Source organism: Pristis pectinata, chromosome 5, assembly GCF_009764475.1.
Source record: "Pristis pectinata isolate sPriPec2 chromosome 5, sPriPec2.1.pri, whole genome shotgun sequence".
Classification (NCBI taxonomy): Eukaryota; Metazoa; Chordata; class Chondrichthyes; order Rhinopristiformes; family Pristidae; genus Pristis; species Pristis pectinata.
The window spans coordinates 100,992,409-101,015,194 of NC_067409.1; the positions used below are offsets into that span (position 1 = coordinate 100,992,409).

The following is a 22,786-nucleotide window of genomic DNA, read 5'->3' on the forward strand; positions in this document are numbered from 1 at the left end:
ATCTTGAAAGGCCATCAAATTTTGTGCAATGTTGCTCCGTTGCATGAGTAGTCATCTCCTTTGAGGCCATTCTTCTGAAGGCCTTTTGGCGTCTCCAGTACTCCCAGCACATGGGACCTTGCTTCTGGCATGCATCTCCTTTACCAGTTCTTTAACGTCCCCTTTTGTGATTCTAGGTTCTCTCGTTCTCTCTCTCGTTCTCTCACCTGCAGCTTCTAGATTTTCCATGGCAGCCACATTTTGATATCTGGCCACCATGGGGAGTGCATCTTTAAAGAATGACACCCATCTGATATTGAGAACAGGTCCCCTCGAGAGTAGTGCCATTGCCTTTTAGTGCTTCTTTCTGGATCAAAAAAAAACTAATCCCGGCGGACTCATTATCGACCAATTTCATGATTTTTTGCGGCACAGAGCAATGTTCGAGTACACCAAAGAAGTTGCAATATGATCTCAAGGTAGAAATGCCAAATCTGCAGCCATTCAAGTACTCGGGAGGTTTATAAATTAAATCATTAGACATCTCGATAGTGACACTTGCAATTAATGTTTATTTATAGCATGTCCAAGCATTACGAAGGCAGTTTTTCCCCATTTATGTACAAATCAATAATTTTACAAAATATCAACAGGACACAAAGTCTGGAACAGCAACTGTGCCCACTCAAATTTGTTCTGCATTCTCTCATGCCTATAAATCATATACTCAACCTTTTATATTAATGTTTGATAAATTCTTAAGCTTCAAGTTATGCATCTTAAAAATATCAGAAGAACTTCAAGTTACGATTGCTTTCGGGATATAAATTGGCAGTTAAGTCCCATAAAATTCACCTTATAAAGTGGTCACTTGAGTATCTTTCACAGGTACATTATAATGTCTGTCATCCTCTGTTATTAGAGTAACCATTGGCCAGTCATCCTTGTGATCATCAGGATAGTAGGTGATAAACTCATCAGTTCCAAATTTGTAGAGCCTGAAAACTCTGATAGTCAACTGTAAGGAGTATCCCAGAAGAAACATTTCCACCTGAGTTTAAAAAAAATGGTTTGTTAACAGCTACTTAATGTTGAATACGATAACTCAACACATTGACTGATAACTCAAGTCAAATGTCAAGCTGATTAAAAAGGTACCCATTATTTATGCAACCAAAACATTTTTCCAGGTTACTTATATCTAGAACCTACACATGAGCCCCATCACACCTACAAGATAGATGAAGGCCCTGAACCGTATTTCAAGGAAAGCTTACAAATTCCTGTTTCTGTGAGGATTAACAATGAGCGAGTAAAGTAACAAAAATAAATGAGGAACAGACAAAGGTACTGGAAATTTTGATGAAGTTGTTGCATTTAAAAATCAGAAGCAATATTCTAACCCATCATGTTGCTCCTGATAAAATCAGTCATTGAAAATATTAACAAGCACATTTATACATTCATTTTCAGAAGCTGGGCATCACTGGCTGGCCAGCATTTATTGCCTATCCTTAATTATCCATCAGTGGATAGGGTTGAGCTATATTCTTGAATGGTTTAAGTTCTTCTGGTGAAGATTCTGCACAGGGCTGTTGGGTAGGAGTTTCCAGAATTTAGACCCAGTAATCATGAGAGACCAGTGTTAACATGTCAAAGTTGGAATAGTGTCCAGCTTGGAGCAGAACCTGTGGGTGGTGGCATTCCCATGTACCTTGGTGGTAGAGGATGTGGGTTTGGGAGTATCCTTGGCAATAACTATAGTGCATTTTGTAGATGCTACACACTGCAGCTACTGTACACTGGTGGCAGAGAGAACAGTTGTTTAAGATAGTTGACCATCAAGCGGGCTGTTTTATTCTGGATGGTGTTGAGCTTCTTATGAACTGTTGGCACTGCACATGTCCAGGCAAGGTGGAGAAAATTCCATTACATTCACGATTTGTGCCTTGGGGTGTCAGGAGGCGAGTCACTCACTGGAGGATACCCTGCATCTAAACTATTCTTGTAGCCATGGTATTTATTTGGTGGTCCAGTTGAGCTTCTGGCTAATGTTGACCCCTAGGATAATGATGTTGGTAATGCCATTGACTATCAGAGGTGGGTAGTTGGATTCCCTTTTGTTGCCTGGACTTTTGTCATGTGAATGAGCCTTGCTGTATGACAGAACAAGAACAAAAAAAATAGGAACAGGAGTCGGCCATGAGCACATCCTGTTATTCATCAAGATCATGACTGATCCTCCACTCTTCATACAACAAACCTACCATTCTGCAACTAGACTACTGAATCTTTGTTGCACTCCATCAATGGCAATTACACCCTTTCTTTGACAAAGACCAAAACTGTACACATTACTCCAGGTGCTTTCTCAAAGACCCTTGACAATTGCAGCAAGACTTAATTACTCATGTAACTAAACCCACATGCCTCATGACTCACCACATTAGAACACAAAAACAGAAGTAGGAATGCATGACCTCTTGAGCCTACTCTGCCATTCAGTAACACAGCTGATCTGATGTCTCAAGTACACTTTGCCACACTATCCCCATATCCTTGATTCCACTAGGGTCCAAAAATTTATCAGTGCCAGTATTGAAAACACTCAACAACCGAACACCTACCGCCCTTCTGTTCAGAGAATTCAAAAGCTTTGCAACCCTTTGTGTCAACAAATTTCTCCTCGTTTCAATCCTAGATTTGCATACTCTGAAGTTTAGAAAAAAGATGTGAGCTTATTGAAACATTTAAGGTGGGCTTGATAAGGTAGGTGTTGAGATGTTTCCATTAGCTGGAGTGTCTCAAACAAGAAGGCACAGTCACAAGATATGGGGAAAATACTTAAAACCAAGGTGCTTCGGAAATTCCACCCACAGAGGATGGTAAATCTCTGGAATTCTGCAACCCAGAGGACTGTGCAGTCAGGAGGTAATTAAAAAGGAGGTAGATATTTGTAAGATTGGGGAATTGAGGGGCCCCGAGGATCTGGCACAGGGTTGAGGCCAGGGAGAGATTGGCTACAAACATAATGAATAGTAGGGCAGGCTTGAGGGGACAGCTGGCCTACTCCTGATCCTATTTTCTTTTGTTCTTGTGTAAACATTAAAATGGCTCATGGGTAAATAGTCCCATATTCCAAGAACTCAATATTTGTATTAACAGAAATGACAATAAATTCAACACAGCAGAGTTGGAAATTTCAACAGCTTTCTAATAATTCTCTGCTATTTATATTACTTAAAACATCAAAATTATTGCATTGGACAATTTAGCATTGAATCATAAAATCGGTGAATTTTGCAAATCTGTTAATGTTGTTTAACAAGTTAAATTCTGAAAAGGATCGAACATTTACGTTCTATGCAGAAAACAAGTGATGCAAATTAATTTCAGAGGTTACAAAGGCACTTTCAGAAACTTGCAGCAATTTGCAATACTGCCATCTGGTGTGGGTGGCCAGTTACTGACGAGTTACTCTCGCTCCTTCACAAATGACTCATGGAGGAAGTGCCAAGCCAGATATATGGTGTTACTTTTGCCTATTTACTCCTCTATGCAGCACTGCCCTCTATGAGGCAAGTGGTGAATGTGCAGTAGGAAAATCTGGTTAAAAAGCCTCCAAGATTAACAAGGTTTCTACTGCCATCAAGAAAAAAAAATCAGCCAGTCAGCAGAATGTGTAAAATGGATCTTTTCTCTTGTCTCTTGTCTCTACCTAAATCCTCTACTATTTATACAACCTAAAATGTCAAACTTTAAACACTGGGCAAGGAAACACTTTTGCCATTATAAAATTGGTGGATAGGAATGAAATCCTTTAGGAATACCAGTGCAAGTGTCTTCAAAGAATTACAATTCCCAGGCATTGCAGAAGGAAAGATATGCATCCATAGACCGATACTGCACACCTTCACACTCCCTTGCCCTAAACTCACCTGAATCTTCTGTATGCTTCTAGTACTGCAAGGGTCAGTGAACCTAAATCAACCCAGACTACACTGCTTTACTTATCCCATTACCTTTAGGGATGAGGAATGAATTCGGGTGAATTTCAGATACCCTGGGTGCAATTGTGTGACATTAGACATCAGATACTTGGTGCTCTCTCTGAATGTCAACTGATGCTTTAAAACAAACATTTCAGCACTGTGGGAGTACCTTTGGAAAAAGGATAGCAATAGTTCAAAGTTTTGTGTATTGTGTTCAGTTCTGGTCGCCTCATTATAAGAAGGATGTGGAAGCTTTAGAGAGGATGCAGAGGAGATTTACCAGGATGCTGCCTGGATTGGAGAGCATGTCTTATGAGGATAGGTTGAGTGAACTAGGGCTCTTCTCTTTGGAGAGAGGGAGGATGAGAAGTGAGTTGATAGAGGTGTACAAGATGATAAGAGGCATAGATCAAGTGGACAGTTAGAGACCTTTTTCCCAGAGCAACAATGGCTAACACGAGGGGACATAGTTTTAAGGTGATTGGAGGAAGGTATAAGGGGGATGTCAGGAGTACATTTTTTATTTATATATATATCTATATCTGTGTGTGTGTGTGTGTGTGTGTGTGTGTGTGTAATATATATATATATACACACACACACACATTATATATTTATATATATTATGTGTATATAACACACACACACACACACACACATACAGTGGTGAGTGAGAGAAACGCATTGCCGGCAGAGGATGTGGGGGCAGATTCATTAGGGACATTTAAGAGACTCTTAGATAGACACATGAACGATAGCGAAATGGAGGGCTATGTGGGAGGGAAGGGTTAGATGGATCTTAGAGCAGGATAAAATGTCGGCACAACATTGTGGGCTGAAGGGCCTGTACTGTGCTGTGCTGTAATGTTCTATGTTACACCTCACTATTAACTTCTGAAGGGCAATCAATGCTGGTCTTGCCAGCAATGCCTAGATGCCAAAAAAGTGAAAAATAAGTTGTTTCCGCTCTGGATAAAGCATTGATCCACTCCAAGTTGAGTTGGGTAAATAAGCCATTTCTAGCCCAATGTCTTAGAGAGGTGTCAATGTTTTCAGATTACACCAAATTTGGGGTAAAGCTAATTCTTCAGAAAATCAAAAAGGGAATTGCAATGAGATACAAATATAAAAAGACACACTTGCATTTCTTTAGCACCTTTCATTTCCCTTTTTAATTGTGACATATTGTGAAATATTTAAGGAAATATGGCAATCAACTTGTCCAAAGCATGCTCCCACATGTTTAGTTAATTATCGGGATAGCTAAACCAGTCATGGTTTAGTTATCCCAATCGAGGGATAAATATTGGTCATGTCATCAGGGTAACTTCCTCTGTTCTTTGAAAGAGTGCTATGGAATCTTTTATGCCCACGAGAAAGTGCACACAGCACCTCAATTTAACATCATACCCAAAATAAAGCACTCCCAATAGTATGCACTCTCTCAGCTCTGCATTAGAATTTCAAGTTTAGAATTTTGTGCTCAAATATCTGGAGTGGGATGCACCTAACACCTTCTGACTCAACACAAAACAGCTAGTGACTGAGACAAACTGGGGGAAATGGGCTGACAAGTAGCTGATGAAGTCCATTGAGAAATGGTACATTTTAGAGTATAAAGAATAAAGACTGGTGCTGTGAAAGAGGGTGATGAGGAGGAGTGGGTACGGGCTCATAAAACGTTAAGAGATAGCCCCTCAGTTTGTCAGAACAATAAATAAAAGTAAACAGAGTTTTAGTTCTTAAGACCCCAGTCAGACCTCCATGAATAGACTTGCCTCCAGAATTCAGAACAGATGATTATAGTTAACAGCTTTCCATATTTTCCCCAGAAGTCTCCAGGAATAAATCATAAACCTTCTGGGCAATGCTGTGAGCAAAAAGGGAGAAAGGTATAGTAGAATCATCCATCCTTTTCCTTCCCCAGTGAGCACATACAACACAGCCATGGCAGAAATTAGAACTAGATTTTCAGGTCACAGATTATGGAGAGAAGGCAGGAAAGGTCAAGATCAGTGCAGCCGTGATGTAACTGAATGGCAAAACAGATTTGAGGAGCCAAAAGGCTAATTCCTGACTATTTCTTATGGTCTGGAGTGAATGATCTTGTGAGAATCCCTGCTTCCAGTTATGGCAGCAGTTAATGACCAGTTACTGCGCTGCAAGCAAAGGCAAGGCTGCTGGCAAGTGCTTGCACAACAGATCCGTACAATGGCACGGATTTCCCATAAAAATGACATGAAGTCCGTTGCACTGCAGATTGCAAACGTTGACTCTTACCCAGAAACAGAAGACAGTTTTTAAGGCTATATGCCAAAACAGAAACATTGACTGACATCCGCCTGATCCCACGCACAGAGGATGAAGCACACCCTCCACTTGCACCCAGCCAGCTTTGAGTTTGCTACAACTCTTAAACTTAACAGTGCTGTGAGGTACAAGTGTACCTTTGGGTAGCAAATAGAAACCCATGTATGCTTAACTTCATCACTATAGTGATGCACACGCTGCATGAAGCCAATTTCTCTTGGACAAAAGTCCTGCAATCATTGTGCTTGTCCAGAGTTACCAATTCTCCCAGATTAATCTTCTATTCCTGAGGATTCTAAAGTAATCTCACAATTACTATTAAATTGGCACAAATGTGATGTATAGCCTGCACTTCACATTGACAGTTTGCACTTGTGCACTTCCTTATGTCAACTTCCTGGTCCTCAAAGCTTTTCACAAGATCACTACTGGTACAAAATAGTGAACAAAGATATCCAACTATTGAAGATCAACTTTTTGTAAGGTACAGTGCAATAACACTTGAGGTGCCAGCAATCTAGAGCCATGAATAAAATGCTCTTCATTCCTTAAAAATTTTTGTTTCAGTTGAGCCAGCTGAGGAAGATGCTACTTAATACCAAGCTCAAGACTAACACAAAAGGAGACATTCAATGATTACTTGTACCAAAATAGGGAAAAAAAAGTGTTGTTCTAAATTAGCATAGAAGTTAAAATCACAAAGCATATGTTCAGAATTCCTTTGGAATGCTAGCTGAAATTCAACAGTTTATTTAACTTCCAAAACTTCAAAAGCAGGCTCAGAGTACTGGCTGTGGTGCCAGCTAATTAAACCAGAGAACAGGAGTTCAAATTTCCAACCAAGCAATGAAAAGTTGAACTTGGCTTTTGGAACATGCATTTAATAAGAGTGTACCAGGAGTGTTGCAAGGAACTAACTGGCTCTCATGTAGACAAGTAAACGTGCTCAGATTTCCTCCCACACTCCAAAGACGTACGGGTTAGGAAGTTGTGGGCATGCTGTGTTGGTGCCGGAAGTGTAGTGACACTTGCAGGCTGCCCCCAGAACACACTACGCAAAAGATGCATTTCACTGTGTGTTTCGATGTACATGTGACTAATAAAGATATCTTATCATCGAGTCATCACATTTACATGAATTCCAGCCCCTCACCAATGTGGCTCATCAGTTGCCTACTGACCTGGCAATCAGTCAGCTTCCTAAGCTAAGAGTTAGGTAGTAAATGCCTGTTTGTGCTAAGAGCACCTTTATATTAAGGATAAAATAATTAATAAATGTAAACTAATTTTTTTTGGGCAGAAACCCAAATTCCAAGAGCCCACCATTTAAGTGGGCTTAACCTTCCACAAAATTTTATTTGATGACCAAATCTACTTCCATCTGCTTGGAGCTTAATTGAGGTACATCACAGTTCAATGTCCACATTCAGTTTGTTTTGTGCATAGCCAATAAGAAAATAAGATGGCATTTTAATGAAATGAAAGGGACTGGTGTCACTGTGCTCTGAAGTACAGAGTGAACAAGCACTCATGAAAACTGAGGAGTGAAATGGCAATTTTGGACTCCTGATGAAGTAGAACTTCGAGTTTTTGGTATTATTTCAAGATGGTTATTGTAATCTCTTACCTGATCCAATCCACCAGTGTTGCCAACATGATTCAAGTGATTTTTCATGAACTGGTAAGGGTCAGTAGAAGTATCACGAGCAAACATCAGCCAGCAGAAGAGAGGGACTTCTTTTTCTTGCACTTTATCGCAGTCAAGTTCAATAGCCTTAGCCAACATCATGATTTTCACAGCTTCGTACATCCTGTATTCCTCTGTATCAGTTCTGAACAGCTCTTCACAGGCAGCCTCTCTTTCTTCCCCAGAATTCATTTCACATAAATGCATATACTAATGGTGGAGGTGGGGCAAGGCAGAGAGGAAAGTTAGAGTTACAACACATCCATTCTGCTATCAGATAGTTTTGCAAATTCCAGTTGTCAACATTTTAAAATTAATAGCAAATTATACACATGCACAATAATTACATATGAGAAGGGACAGTAAGCCAAATGCTCAAATTTGTTCTGTAAGAACATGACTGTCCAATTGTTGACCTCCACCTCTAATTTTCTTTAATTTCCATATAGTCCAAAAATCTACCTGAGCCTTGAATATACCTAATGAGTCTCCGTTGACAGCTCTCGAGTGCAGAATTTCAGAGATTTTCAGCTTCATCTGTTTTAAATGGAGGAGCATGTACCCCTCCCCCCCCCCCCCCCCCCCCCCCAATTCTGGAGTACCCCATTAGGGGTGCATCTATCCTGGTAAGTTCCCTCAGAATCTTACATTCTTATGAAATCACCTCCCACTCTCCCAAATTCCAGAAAGCAGAGGCTAAACTGCTCTGCATAAAACAACCCTTCCTCCCAAAAAAAAAATCAATCAGGTGAACCTTCCTGACACTGCCTCGAAGGAACATGTCCTTTTAAGGAACCAAAACTGTAAGCAGCAAGCTTACCCCAAGTGTCATCACACCAAAGTCCTAAACAGCTGAAGCAAGACCATCTATTTTTGTAGTCTATCCTTGTTGCAATAAAAAAAAACTATTTACTTTCCTAATTGTTCCTTGTATGAGGATACTCAGATCATTCCAAATATCACTATGCAAAAATTGCATGGCTTCCAAAATAATATTCTGCCTTTTTATTCTTCCTACCAAAATTGAAAGCTTTCCACACATTATATTCCATATTTTTGCCCATGTAAATGCATCACTTTACACTCATCTGGTGTTCTCCTCACAAACTTACTTCCTCATCTACCATTGAATCATCAAAGTTGGATAGAACATTTTTCAAAAACACATGCAATGTTTATAAGTGTTAAAAATTCACAACTGTTAAGAGTACACAAGGCCCTTCAGATCCATTAGGTAAATATTATTCAACCATGAAACCTTTACCAAAGCCATGCTACTGCTGATAAACTAGTAAATCAGGATTGCTCAAACAATGCCTAATGCGATTTTACCTGTATTTTTGGTTGTATATATAAAAAACACACTGAACTCAGTTCTGTATCTCACACAAATTAAAATTTCTGAATTGTTTATCTAGGAGGTGATAGAACAGAATTTTGCTGAAGTATTAAAATATGTTAATATATTAACATATATTAACATACTAACCATTGTGTCTTAGGTCTCATGGAAGCTTTGCTTAAAAACATGCATGAACTTTTGAAAACAACAACAAAAAAAGCACAAAATAAGCATTTGTCTCTCAGTATACTGCAGCATCAATTCAACAAAGTCCATTAAACAGCCACATGGTAGAAAAAAATTCACTCAAGAATTCATCTGTGAAGCACATCATAACATTGGTGACTCCCAGCGTCACCTCAAACCTGATCTGGTTCTCACCAAGATGGTTTTCCCTTAAAGGGCCTCAGCTACCACTTCCTCTCCCCTTGTCTCACAGGCATCCTATTGGTAGCTACACTAATGCACAAGAACACATTACATTAATGAACGTTATGATGAATAACTACAACTTAATAATTCAGTTGAAACAATACAGGAAACACCTGCAATACTCAGCAATTGCAGTCAGGCAGAGAAACAGGGTCAATATCAGGTTGATGGCCTTGTATTAAAACCGGGAACAGTTAAGCAATTGAGGGAGATGGGGAGGGAGAATCAGAAAAGGTCTGTAATAGGGAGGGCAGCAGAGATCAAATGGCAAAAAACAAAGGTGATAGTGCAAGATAACAAACCACAAGAGGAGGTGCAATGCAGAATAATTCTCTCTCCAGTTGTTGTTTGACCTGCTGGAGTATTTCCAACCTCACTTTTTTAAAAAAAATTATTTGGTTTTCATGTAATTTAGTTTTACCATTTCATTAACAAATGATAAGATTGGCATCATTGATGTTTAAAATCCTGGTCCTGTTTGATATCTCCACACTGTTCACAACCGGGATTCAAGGACACAAACAGAAAGCAGGAAGGCGTAAACAGCACTGCCCTCGACCTTACTTGTGGGCCAAAAGAGATTTAAATTATGGATAACAGATTGCATAGGTTTGTAATTCCTCAAATATATTGATTATAGCACGATCTAAAAATGCCATAGATAATTAAAGGAATAACATGGTATTAGAGAAAAGTTACTCTGATGGAAATGTCAGAAAAAGTAGATGTGATATGAAAATTAGAAAAATCAAAAACTGCACATGCTCAAAATCAGAGATGGATAAATAAAAAAAGTGTCGGAAGCACTCAGCAGGTCAGATAGTATCCTGGTGGAAAGAAACAGAGTTAATGTTTCAAGTTGAAGAAGATCTGTCATCAGAAATTGGAGCTAAGTTCCCAGGAGTGGTGTCAAGAAGCATTTCTTCACAAAAAGACACGGGTAAAAGTAACTTCATTTACTAGCAGATGCAGTCACTGCCAAGTTAATCCATTTGCAATCACGTTAGCCACTTTTTAAAATTGACTATGCCAAACTGACTTGGAGCAGTTTATTTTCACCTCTGCAAAGAATAGTGCAAATCTGGAAAAACTCTCCATCAAAACATCACTGAGGCTGGATCAATTGAAAATTCAAACACAAGCATTAAGGATCACAGAAGCAAGGTGGGTAGATCAAGTCTGGGGTGAAAGGCCACATTATAACTGAATGGCAGAACACGGCCAAGGGGCTGAATTGCCTAATATTGCCAAGGATGACTTTGATTTTTCTCTTCCTGCCAGTAATAATGAAAAGAATGAATGGACAAACCTTGCACCATTCAACACTGCACCTCTCTCCACAATAATTTTCAGCTAGGTGTCCGATGCAGCAATGCGAAATACAAACACACTGCAAATGGAGAGTTGACCAATTCTAGAGGCAAGTGGTGGAGTTGGGGTCGGGACGGTGAAACATAGGCACAAACTCTTATTTGTCCTTTGAAACAGGTGACCAAGAGGAAAATAAGCTCTCCAATTTAAGACAGCTCAAAAATGGAGCTTTTCTCATCCTAATCCATTTCTATTGCTCTCTGATTATCTTCCCTCACTGTTTGGCTACCCCTGCATTTAACTGCTTATGAATATTCTTGACTGCAGGAGGCATTTAGTGGACATAGTTTTGTTGACTGTCTCCTGAAAACAGCAAAACGTTGAAATTTTGGTTGCTAAATTGTAGTATCGCTTTGGACTTGTTCTGAAGGTTGGCATTACATTGAATTAATTAGCATCCGTGAGCAAAAGTGGCCACCAAAACCAAAATATTTTTCTCCAGCACATCATGGAGGGGCACACACCTAATATGTACCTTATATAAACTCTTTAAATGAAGAATTTGTTCATGGGGGGTGTGGAACATAGGCTAAGCACAGCTTCCATCCAGGATTTAAATGCCAAGAAATTCTCCCTTGAGTCAAGGAGTGCCACACTGGGTTAGAACTTCCATGGATATTCTTCACATCTCCAACTGTAATACTGGCAGACACCTCAGGAATGAATGCATATGGACATTTTACCAACATCCCTGCCAACCTCCTGTTAAAAGTTTTCTTGCAGGAAATTACGAAACCCCATTCCAGGGGAACGATGAACATTAAGAGTCAATTTAAACTTAGTTCCTTACAAAATAGGAAGAAGCCATTCAGCGCATTGAGTCTATGCTAGCTCTGAGCATACCCATCAGTCCCGCTCTCCCACATATTTCCCCATAATCCATTCCCTCTTGCATGCCCATCAATTTCCCCCAATTCTTTTGCAACCCACCTACAGTCAAGGTAATTTAGAGTCACCAATTAACCCATCAGCAAATCATTGGAAAATGGAAGGAAACCAGAGGACTCTGGAGAAACCTATATGGTCTCGGGGAGAGAGAGCAAACTCCACAAGCAACACTGGAGGTCAGAATCAAACCCGGGTTTCTGTGCGGCAGCAGCATAGTCTGCTGCACTACAGTGCCATCTTAATTATTTAGTTTAACTTGTGAACTGTCAAACTTTTGGAGCTGTCCATTAACTTTCAAGTGTTTTTATTAATATAGGCATTTGTAACAGCAATGGTGACAGACATTTTAAAATTTTAGTTAACATTGAGCTTGTATCCTACTGCATGAATTGACAACAAAATGCACCTTTTCCTTCAGTGCTGTCAAATATCCCTTCAGGACTTTTACAGGATTTTCATTCCCAGAGTCTTCAATGCCAAAATGCCACTGATTAATCCAGACATAGCTTGTCTCAATGAGCTTATCTGGAAGCTGGAAAAGAGAGTTACTGAATTACTACAGAGTCTTGCAATTAAACAATAATTAGTTATTTCAATTTCAATATCATTTTCAAATGATTTAGATATTCTAGCAAAAGCACCATCATAGAATCAAAGAAGATGACAGCATTGGATATCACACAGGCCATCACGTGCCTGCTAGCTAATGCGACTTTCCAGCTCCCAATCCAAAGATTTGTGGGTTATTACACTTCAAATGCTCATTCAAATAGTTTTCTGAATGTGATGTGGTTTTCTGCCTGTACCATCCTTCCAGGCAGCGAGCTCCAAACTCCTGCTACTCTCAAGAATGTAAGAGATAGGTGTAGGCCATTCCACACCTTATTCAAAATTCATTAATATCATGGCTGATCTTTTACCATTCACCTGCACTAATATCCCTTGAACTCCATATCCCTCAACTCCCTTAATATTTGAAAACCTATTGATCTGCCACAAATATACTCAATGACTGGGTCTCCATGGTCCCCTGAGAATTCCAAAAGATTCTCTACCTGCTGGGGAAAGAAATTTCTTCTCCTATCAGTAACAAATGGCTGTCCCACTATTCTGACACAGTGATCATTGTTTGCAGACATCCCAACCAAGCGAAGCATCATCCCTGCATCTACCTTGTCAATCTCCTTCAGAATGTTATGTTTCTACGAGTTTCTCTCACATTCTTCTACTTTGAGTTTAGAGGCCTAGTATGCTTAATCTCATAGGTCAACCCCTATATGTCAAGGGATATGTTCCAGGCCATCCACAATCTTACACATCTTTATACGAGCAGATATCAAGTTGAATGAAATCAACATTTGTTCACTCCTGCAGCAAGATTCACATAAACGTCTCTCGCCCCCATCCAATCTAGCAAAGGAGTTGATGAAAGGAATACAGTAACCATTTATACAACTTTCAGAATATGTTAAAGTCCCACATAAAAGGCCGATTAGCAAAGCAGAGGCTTATTGAACATTAGAAATAGGACACTTAAAAATATCGCAGACGCCACTTTCTTGCATAATCCCCACATCCTTTAATATCTGGAAGTCTATCGAGCTCAGTTTTGAATGCAATGACTTGTGGGTTGGTTCTGGACTCCTCAGCCGGTGGAGACATCCTCTCCTCATTCTAGCCCTCTAAGAATTTTAGATGTTTCAATGAGATTACCCCCCCCCCCCCCATTCTTTAAAACTCTAGAGAAGAGAGCTACTTCTTTTTCTGTTTCTGAAGAGATCTAACCTACTCAAACTCCTCTTACATGACCAGCCATCCCAGCACTCAGTCTGGTGAATCTTTTCTCTACACAGCATAGTGTAATGAAAGTATAAATTCATTTTTTGGCAAGATTAAAACTGCACACAATGCTCCAGATATGGTCTCATCAAGGCCCTTATAATTGTAGTAAGACATCATTACTGTTGTACCCAAATCCTCTTGCAATAAAAGCCAACAAAACATTTGCCTTCCTAACTGTCTGCTGCACATGCACATTAGTTTTCACTGATGTGCAAAAGAACACCAGAGTCCCCTTGAACATTAGCATGTCCTAGACTTTCACAGTTTACACAAAGACAGCATTTCTCATTTTTCTACTCAAGTGGATAACTTCACATTTTTCCACACTGTACTCTGTTATTACCCACTCACTGAGTTTATCTACATTCCCTTGAAGTCTCTTGGCATCCTCATTATTCCTCACATTCCTACTTTACCACTCACAATGGCTCAGCAGCAGTATGAATAAATTAGTTCAAGGATTAGAAAGCAAAGAATTGTGATGAATGGCTGTTTCTCAGGTTGGAGGATGACAGTTGATGCTCCTCAAAGGATTGCTGCTCAGACCATAACTCCTACTGATAGATATCAGCAATTCTGATGTGCGTGCGCAACGCCAAATTTAAAAAAAAATTTCAGATGCCAAAACTTGGAATCGTGTTCAGCAGTTAAAAAAGGGATAGTAACAGACTGTAAGAGGACATAGGCTAAGGGAATGGGCAGTAAGGTGACAGATGAAATGTATTACAGAAAAGTGTAAAGTGATACATTTTGACACAAATAATAAGAAGAGAAAGCACAAAATAAAATTGCACAGTTCTAAAGGGAAGTGTATCTGCACGTTAAATCCATGAAAGTGGAAGGGCATGGCAGGAGAACAGCAAGTAAAACATACAGAAACCCCGACTTCATTAGAGACATGGTGTTCAGAAACAGGAAAGTTACACTGAACTTGTGTTAAAACCAAGTCACCACACTTTAGGAAGGATTGGAAGAACCCAAAAGGAGTCACAGAAAAGATTTACTGGAATGGTTTCAAGATGAGGTATTTCAGCTGCAAGGTTAAACCAAAAAGCTAAGGTTGCTCTCTTTGGAGAAAGAATTTTGGGAAGAGATTCGGTAGGAGGTACAAGAGATCATAATAGCTTTAGTTAGGACAGGTAGAGGGAATCTGCTCCCATTTGTGGGTGGTTTAAGTCCAGGAGACACTGTTTTAAATGACTGGCAAGGGATACAGGTAGATGAGCAATTTTTCTTTAATGTAGAATATAATTATGATCTGGAACATTGCTTGTGGAAACAGTTAATCAAGGAATTCAAAAAGGGAATTGGATAGACACCGAGGAAAATTAATTTGCAGAGCTTTTGGGAAAGAGCACGTGAATGGGACCAACTTTCTTTCTTATTTATTATGTGACAGGAGGCCAATCAGATCCATGCCAACTCCCAGAGGAGCAATCACATCAGCCCCATTTGCCCTCTCCTTAGTAATTAAAATGTTGCAGGACTGAAATCTAAGTTAATATTGATTGGGCAGGCATGGTAGGTAGCGGTTAGTGTAACGTTATTACAGCACCAGCGACCCGGGTTCAATTCTGGCCACTGTCTGTAAGGAGTTTGTACATTCTCCCAGTGTTTGCGTGGGTTTCCTCCAGGCGCTCTGGTTTCCTCCTACGTTCCAAAGACATACAGGTTAGGAAGTTGTGGGCATACTATATGGTGCCGGAAGCGTGGTGACACTTGCGGGCTGCCCCCAGAACACTCCATGCAACAAGATGCATTTCACTGTGCGTTTCGATGTACATGTGACTAATAAAGATATCTTATCCTATCCTAATGTGGCTCAGGAAGGACATCTGCTAATCTGGCCTGGTTTACGCTATGTTTGACTCCAGCCCTACTGATGCAGTTGACTTCTAACTGCCAGAATTCTGAAGCAATTAGTGATGGACAATAAATGGTAATACTGCCAGCAACATCCACATTTAGTGAATGAATAAAACTTAAAATAAGAAAATCATAAAAGCAAATTTGGAGACACTGTTTCCAGTAGCAGAAGGGCCAATAAACAGGAGACAAAAAGGAGTAGAGCACACATTAAAAATAAAAATGTGATTTTCCTTAATGAGTGGTTAGGATTTGGGTACACTGCGTGAAGGATACCAGACACAGATTTAATCTTAACTTTCAAATATTTGGACAAAATTATTGCATGGATAGAGACAAGAGCAGAGTAGTGGGATTGCTTAGTGAAAATGTCGGCGCAGATGGTTCCCCGCAATATTGTAATACTGAGTAAATTCTATGAATCTAAAAGGGTATTTCAAATCTTTCATTCATCAACCAGTGTGCTTTCAAATCTAATTTCATATGATAAAACACAAAACTCTAATTACATAACAATAACTTCATTTCAGAAAAATTCCAGCTCAGGACACAGAAAAAGTGAAGAGATAGACAGAATTATAATTGTATATGCAGAAATACCTGGTCTAGATCATCCTGTTGCAGGCAGGGAAGTTGTTCAACATTATTCAATGCTTGAAATAGTGTGGCTCTCAGAGCACAGTAATTATCACCACGAACTCTACGTATAGAATTGAAATTTTCACATACAGCTTCATAGGCCTGTTTAAAATAAAAGTCCCAATTTTTTGTTTTAACTTCACGTTCGTTCCTGGTTTTGAAAGGCAAATTTGAATTACATGAGCATATTCAAAGGGTTGATTAGCAGGATCACTAGGCAACAATGTCTAGTTCCTGGAGCACAGCAGGAACACCTGCACACACAGAGTTCAGAGAATGTGAATCTGCTGAATGCAGTAACCATCGCATTACACACTAGAAAAATACTATAAATTTTTTTAATAACACCAATGGCAAAATACCCATGAGAAAATTTACTCAGCAAACTCAGACTATCATTCAAGAGGACCATTGAGGAGTTTCCCCAAGGCATAATCTCATAGGTTCACAAAATCTTCAAAACACTCTGCATCATAACAACCCAAGCTGATTGTGGAAAAATACATCTTGCATTGATATGGTTCTGCTAATAGTACAAAACATCTGAAATTACTTCACCAGTGCAGTATGAGCATAATTTGGTATTAGATTTCAAAGTTTGAGACACACAGAAGTTTGAGCAAAGGGGTAGTTTTACAGAAGAAAGGTGGAGCTTAGCACTCAGTCAGTTGAAGTCACAGTCACTAATGGTGGAGCAATTAAAACAGGAGATATACTAGAGTTTAGAAGTGGAGCAGGACCAAGATCTTGGATAGCTGTTGGCCTGAGTATTATTACAGATACAGGGAGGGCAAGGCTATGTACAGAGGGGCTTGGAAACAATAAGAATGTAATAATTGAGCTGCTCTCGTAGCTGGAACGTGCACATCAGTGATGACATCGGTGAATGGAATGGCACAAGGTATGAGAAACAGCAGCAGATCAATTCCTTTTGGAGTGTGGTAGAAACAACAGTATTGGAGTGAAGTAATAGAGATTGGCGATGGATTTAGCTGAAAATAAACTAAGCCACAGGCAGACTGCATATATAATTGAATGCTCAGTAGTTCAAATACAGCAATTTGTTTGCAAATCATGTGGTTCAACTTCAGACAGTGGCCAGGAGAAACAGTCAGAAACTCAGAGCAGATTTTGTGATGGACAAAAATATCCTGAAAACAAAGACATTTATATAAAAACTAGTTGTTATCCACCTTTCTCATCAGCTGTGCTTTTGCTGTGTTTCCTTTCCACTCTCTGGCACAATACTCCAAAATGGCCATGTTGGGTTCAATAGTGGATCTCTCTGTGGCACCCACTGTAAGAAAAAGCCATTTGAGAGAAAGTCATCTCTCCTCAGTAAAATACATGAACTGGAATACCAAATCAGAAATGTGATAATCTTACAAAGAACACAGTATCACGTCTACTAAATCCTCAGCATGTAACACATATCCATGACTAACCCCCATAACCAAATCCTCCTTCAGGTCAAGCAGTCAAACCAGGCTGAGACTTCCATCTTTGAGGTGCCACCTTTTGGCTGTTACCTTGAATTGAATCTCTACACACCTCTAGCTGAATGTTTAAGAATACAGCATTCTATCCTGTGAGCTCATCACCATGCACCCCTCAAACAAGATTAACTAACCACTTTATTACAATGCAAATATAGCTTTTGTCTGTACATAATTGCATGTTAAGCACTTTGGGAAACCCTAAAGACACAAAAAGGCTGAATGTCAGGAAATTTTCTTCTTTTATTTTTAAAAAAGCATTACAATGTCCTGTGCAATCACTTTGTCAAAATACTCATCTTCTGTAATTGGAAGCGTTATTTTTGTGAGGTGTATTCTCACTACAAAAATCTCAAGTATCAGATCTCCCAAGGTAGAATAAAAACATTAGGGGAAATTGAACGCCAAGGGTCTCATCATCATAGATTCCAATATCTAGACAATATAAACTTCAGAGCAAATCCAAGGACCACATTGGGCACAGTAAAGGCTGCAGGCCCTGACAACACCCTAGCTATGTTGAAGAAGCAGCCTCATTATTGACTGTTCTCTTAAGCCAAAGTGTTTCATTTTATTCCAAAAGATGTCAACGCAAAACTGAAAAATACCAGTTTATTCTGTCCACCAAGACACACCAAGCTCAGTTAATTACCACCATAAAAATCTCTTCCACTGCACCAAAATAATGACACCTCTTCAAGTCCCCCTCCCCCATCACAGAAGCTAATTTGATTCATCCCACATGGTACAAAGAAATAGCACTGGATACACCAAAGGTCAAGAAACAAAGCAAAAACTCAGCAACAACCCAGTGTTGAGCTCTTGAACGAGATGCACTTCTAGCTAAACTCCAGGACAGTTACAACACAAGTATATTCATTAAAATGAGGAAAATAGCCCACATCAACTCTGCCCGACAAAACAGGACAATTCCCATCCTTTTAAATATCATCCAAACAATCAGTATAATGAAAGTCGTTGAAAAGAGTTAATAAAGCTTCATTTATTCACCAATAATTTGCTTACAAATATTCAGTTGGATTCCACTTCAACCAATTAGCTGAGATTCTCATTACAGCTTGGTGCAAAAATCGACAAAAGAGCTCAAGTCCAGGGATGTAGTGACAATGACTGCCCTCAACATCAGGGCAACATTTGACTAGTGTGGCATTAAGGCATCTTAGTAAAATTAAAGCCAATGTGAAAAAAAGTGAAGGTGCAGAAAAAAAACCACAGTTGTTGTCATGGGTGATTTCAACTTCCCTAATATTGATTGGCACCTCCTTAATGTAAAAGGTTTGGATGGGGTGGAATTTGTTACGTGTGTCCAGGAAGAATTCCTGACACAACAACATGTAGAATGGCTAAGGCCATTCTGGATCTGGTACTAGGCAATGAACCTGGTCAGGTATCAGATCTCTCGGTGGGTGAGCATTTCGGAGACAGTGACAACTCCCTGACCTTTACCCTTGCTTTGGAGAGAGATAGGAGCAGATGGTATGGGAAAGTATTTAATTGGGGTGGGGGGGGAAAGAGGGGGAATTATGATGCTATTAGGCAGGAATTTGGGAGTGTAGATTGGGAGCAGATGTACACAGGGAAATGTACAATGGAAATGTGGAGGTTGTTTGGAGATCACTTGCATAGGCTTCTGGATAGGTTTGTCCCATTGAGGCAGGGTAAGGATGGCAGAGTGAAGGAACCATGGTTGACACGAGATATAGAATATCTTGTCAAGAGGAAGAAAAAAGCCAAGGTTCAGAAAGCAAGGATCAGACAGGGCTCTGGAGAGGTAGCCAGGAGGGAGATTAAGAATGGACTTAGGAGAACTAGAAGGGGGTATGAGAAGGCCTTGGCAAGTAGGATTAAGGAAAACCCTAAGTCATTCTAGACATATGTGAAGAATAGGAGGATGACTAGAGTGCGGGTAGGACTGATCGGGGATAAAAGAGGAAACATGTGCCTGGAGTTGGAAGAGGTAGGGGAGGTCCTTAATGAATACTTTGCTTCAGTATTCACCAGTGAGAGAGACCTTGACATTTGTGAGGATGGCATACGACAGGCTAATATGGTAGAGCATGTCAACATCAGGAAAGAGGATGTGCTGGAACTTTTGAAAAACATTAGGATAGATAAGTCACCGGGGCCAGATGGGATATATCCAAGGTTATTACGGGAAGTGAGGGAAGAGATTGCTGCGCCTTTGGTGATGATCTTTGCGTCCTCACTGGCCACAGGAGTAGTACCAGATGATTGGATGGTGGCAAATGTTATTCCTTTGTTCAAGAAAGGGAGTATGGATAACCCTGGAAATTATAGACCAGTGAGTCTTACTTCAGCGGTGGGCAAATTATTGGAAAAGATTCTTAGGGACACGAATTATGAGCATTTGGAGAAGCATAGTCTGATTAGGGATAGTCAGCATGGCTTTTTGAGGGGTAGGTCATACCTCATGAGCCTGACAGAATCCTTTGAGGATGTGTCAAGACACATTGATGAGGGTAGAGCAGTGGATGTGGTGTACATGGACTTTTAGTAAAGCGTTTGATAAGGTTCCTTACTGAAGGCTCATTCAGAAAGTCAGGAGGCATGGGATCCAGGGAAACTTGGCTATGTGGATTCAGAATTGGCTTGTCCATAGAAGGCAGAGGATGGTTGTAGATGGACTGTATTTTGCTTGGAGGTCAGTGACCAGTGGTGTTCTGCAGGGACCTGTTCTGGGACCCCTGCTCTTTGTGATTTTTATAAAAGACTTGGATGAGGAAGTGGAAGGGTAGATTAGTAAGTTTGCAGATGACATGAAGGTTGGTAGTGTTGTGAATAGTGTAGAATGTTGTCCAGAGTTACAAGGGGGCATTGATAGGATGCAAAGCTGGGCTGAGAAGTGGTAGATGGAGATCAACCCAGAAAAGTGTGAAGTGATTCAATTTGGAAGGTTGAATTTGAAGGAAGAATTGGCAGAATTCTTAGCAGTGTGGAGGAACAGAGGGATCTTAGAGTTCAAGTCCATAGATCCCTCAAAGTTGCCATGCAAGTTGATAGGGTTGTTAAGAAGGCATATGGCGTGTTGGCCTTCATTAGTCAGGGGACTGAGTTCAAGAGCTATTAGATAATGTTGCAGTTCTATAAAGCCCTGGTTAGACCACACTTGGAGTATTGTGTTCAGTTCTGGTCGCCTCATTATAGGAAGGATGTGGAAACTTTAGAAAGGGTGCAGAGGATATTTACCAGGATATTGCCAGGAATGGAGAGCATGTCTTATGAGGATAGGTTGAGAGAGCTAGATTCTTTTCTCTTTGGAGCGAAGGAGAATGATAGGTGACTTGATAGTGGAGTACAAGCTGATTAGAAGGCATAGATTAAGTGGACAGCCAGAGACTTTTTCCCAGGGTGGAAATGGCTAACATGAGGGGACATAATTTTTAAGGTGATTGGAGAAAAGTACAGTGGGAAAATATCAGAGACAAGTTTTTTTTTTATACAGAGTGGTGGGTGCGTGAAACACGCTGCCGGGGTGCTGGTAGAGGCAGATACATTTGGCACATGAATTGTAGAAAAGTGAAGGGGTATGTGGGAGTGAATGGTTAGATTGATCTTAGAGCAGGATAAAATGTCGGCACAACATCGTGGGCTGAAGGGCCTATACTGTGTTGTAATGTTCTATGATTTTCGATTCTTGCTAAATTAATTGGGACAAGGAAATTTGCAGCAAAAAAAAAAATAATAATTGTGGGGGAAGCAGTTCATTGCAAGAAACAAGATTACCTGCAAACTGGCTTTCATCAAGCAGCCTTTGAGATTTATCTTTCTCTATTTCATCTTCATCACGGTAAAGGTCTTCCTCTCTACAAGAGAAGATCAAATAATTTGTTCCATATTCAGTGGCATTTTAATTACATAGCTTGAAAGATTCATTAATCAGCTATATAAGATATGCATTTTCTGTACCCTCCCTCCCCCATTTCTAATGTTGCCTGGGTGCCCTATATGCAAGCTAGGTATTCCGTCGTGTTCCCCAAAAGTTTTTCGTGTAACATAATAATGTCTTGGATTGGCTGTGGTACTCCAGCTGTGGCCAAACAATTGTTTAAAACAGGACATGGGTGCACAGAGCACCATTTCAAAATCTGGAGATGAATCAAAACTGTGTGTGGCTTTCATCATGCAGCCTTCGATTGACTTCAATGAGCCATAGACAGGCTGGGAAAAAAAACTACACAAAACTTCACACAGAAGTCTGATGCATTTCATTAGGAAGAAATGAGGCAGAGCAATAATATAAAAAAGTACTAAAGTGGCTTCAGGAAAACAGAACCGGGTGCAGATCTGTACAACTCTTTGAAGATAGCAGCACAGAGGAAAAAATACTTAAAGAGCATACAGAATCCTGGCCTTTTATAAAAAGGTATATAGTATAAACCAGAAGGTCATGTTGAACAACTACAAAATAATAGCTGAGCCACAAACATCATGTCCAATTCTGGCCACTATATTATAAGGGGGATTGGAAGATCTTTCTGTAAAATGCAGGGAAAAAAAATTCAGTAGTAGGTTACCAAGAATGAGAGACTTTAAATAATGTGGATAGACTGAAGAGATTGTTCTCCCAAGAACAGAGAAAGTTGAAAAGAGACATGATAGGTGTTCAAAGTCATCAGAAGTCTAAATAAAGTGAGTAAAGGGAAACAGTTTCCATTTTCCGAACAGCTTTGAACCAGAGATTATACATTTAAAGGTGACTAGCAAGAGAACCTGGGGCGACATGAGGGAAGATATTCATGTACAGCAGGTAGTCATTGTCTGGAATTCACTGCCCAAAAAGATAGGGGAAGCAGATTCAATCATCACTTTCAAAAAGGTGTCTGATCAATACATGAGGGAATAATATTTGCAGAGCTGTAGGGAAAGAGCTGAAGTATGGGACTGATTGGACTATAGAAAA

The 22,786-nt window shown here is 39.9% G+C and overlaps 1 protein-coding gene across 3 annotated transcripts in view; it reads right to left on the reverse strand.

Moving 5' to 3' along the window:
- Positions 1-526: 526 nt before the first annotated feature.
- LOC127570317 (uncharacterized) overlaps positions 527-22,786 on the reverse strand; it is a 39,768-nt gene continuing 17,508 nt past the window's right edge. For 2 of the 3 annotated variants that reach the window (XM_052015756.1, XM_052015757.1), the window contains exons 6-11: positions 21,610-21,689; positions 17,542-17,645; positions 16,310-16,450; positions 12,408-12,533; positions 7,909-8,178; positions 538-1,030 (exon numbers count right to left, since the gene is read on the reverse strand). In XM_052015756.1, coding sequence (XP_051871716.1) covers positions 836-1,030; positions 7,909-8,178; positions 12,408-12,533; positions 16,310-16,450; positions 17,542-17,645; positions 21,610-21,689 — 916 coding nt within the window. In that variant the 3' untranslated portion in view covers positions 538-835. Of the gene's footprint in view, positions 1,031-7,908; positions 8,179-12,407; positions 12,534-16,309; positions 16,451-17,541; positions 17,646-21,609; positions 21,690-22,786 lie in introns of all 3 variants that reach the window. The other variant, XM_052015758.1, reaches the window with a different exon arrangement.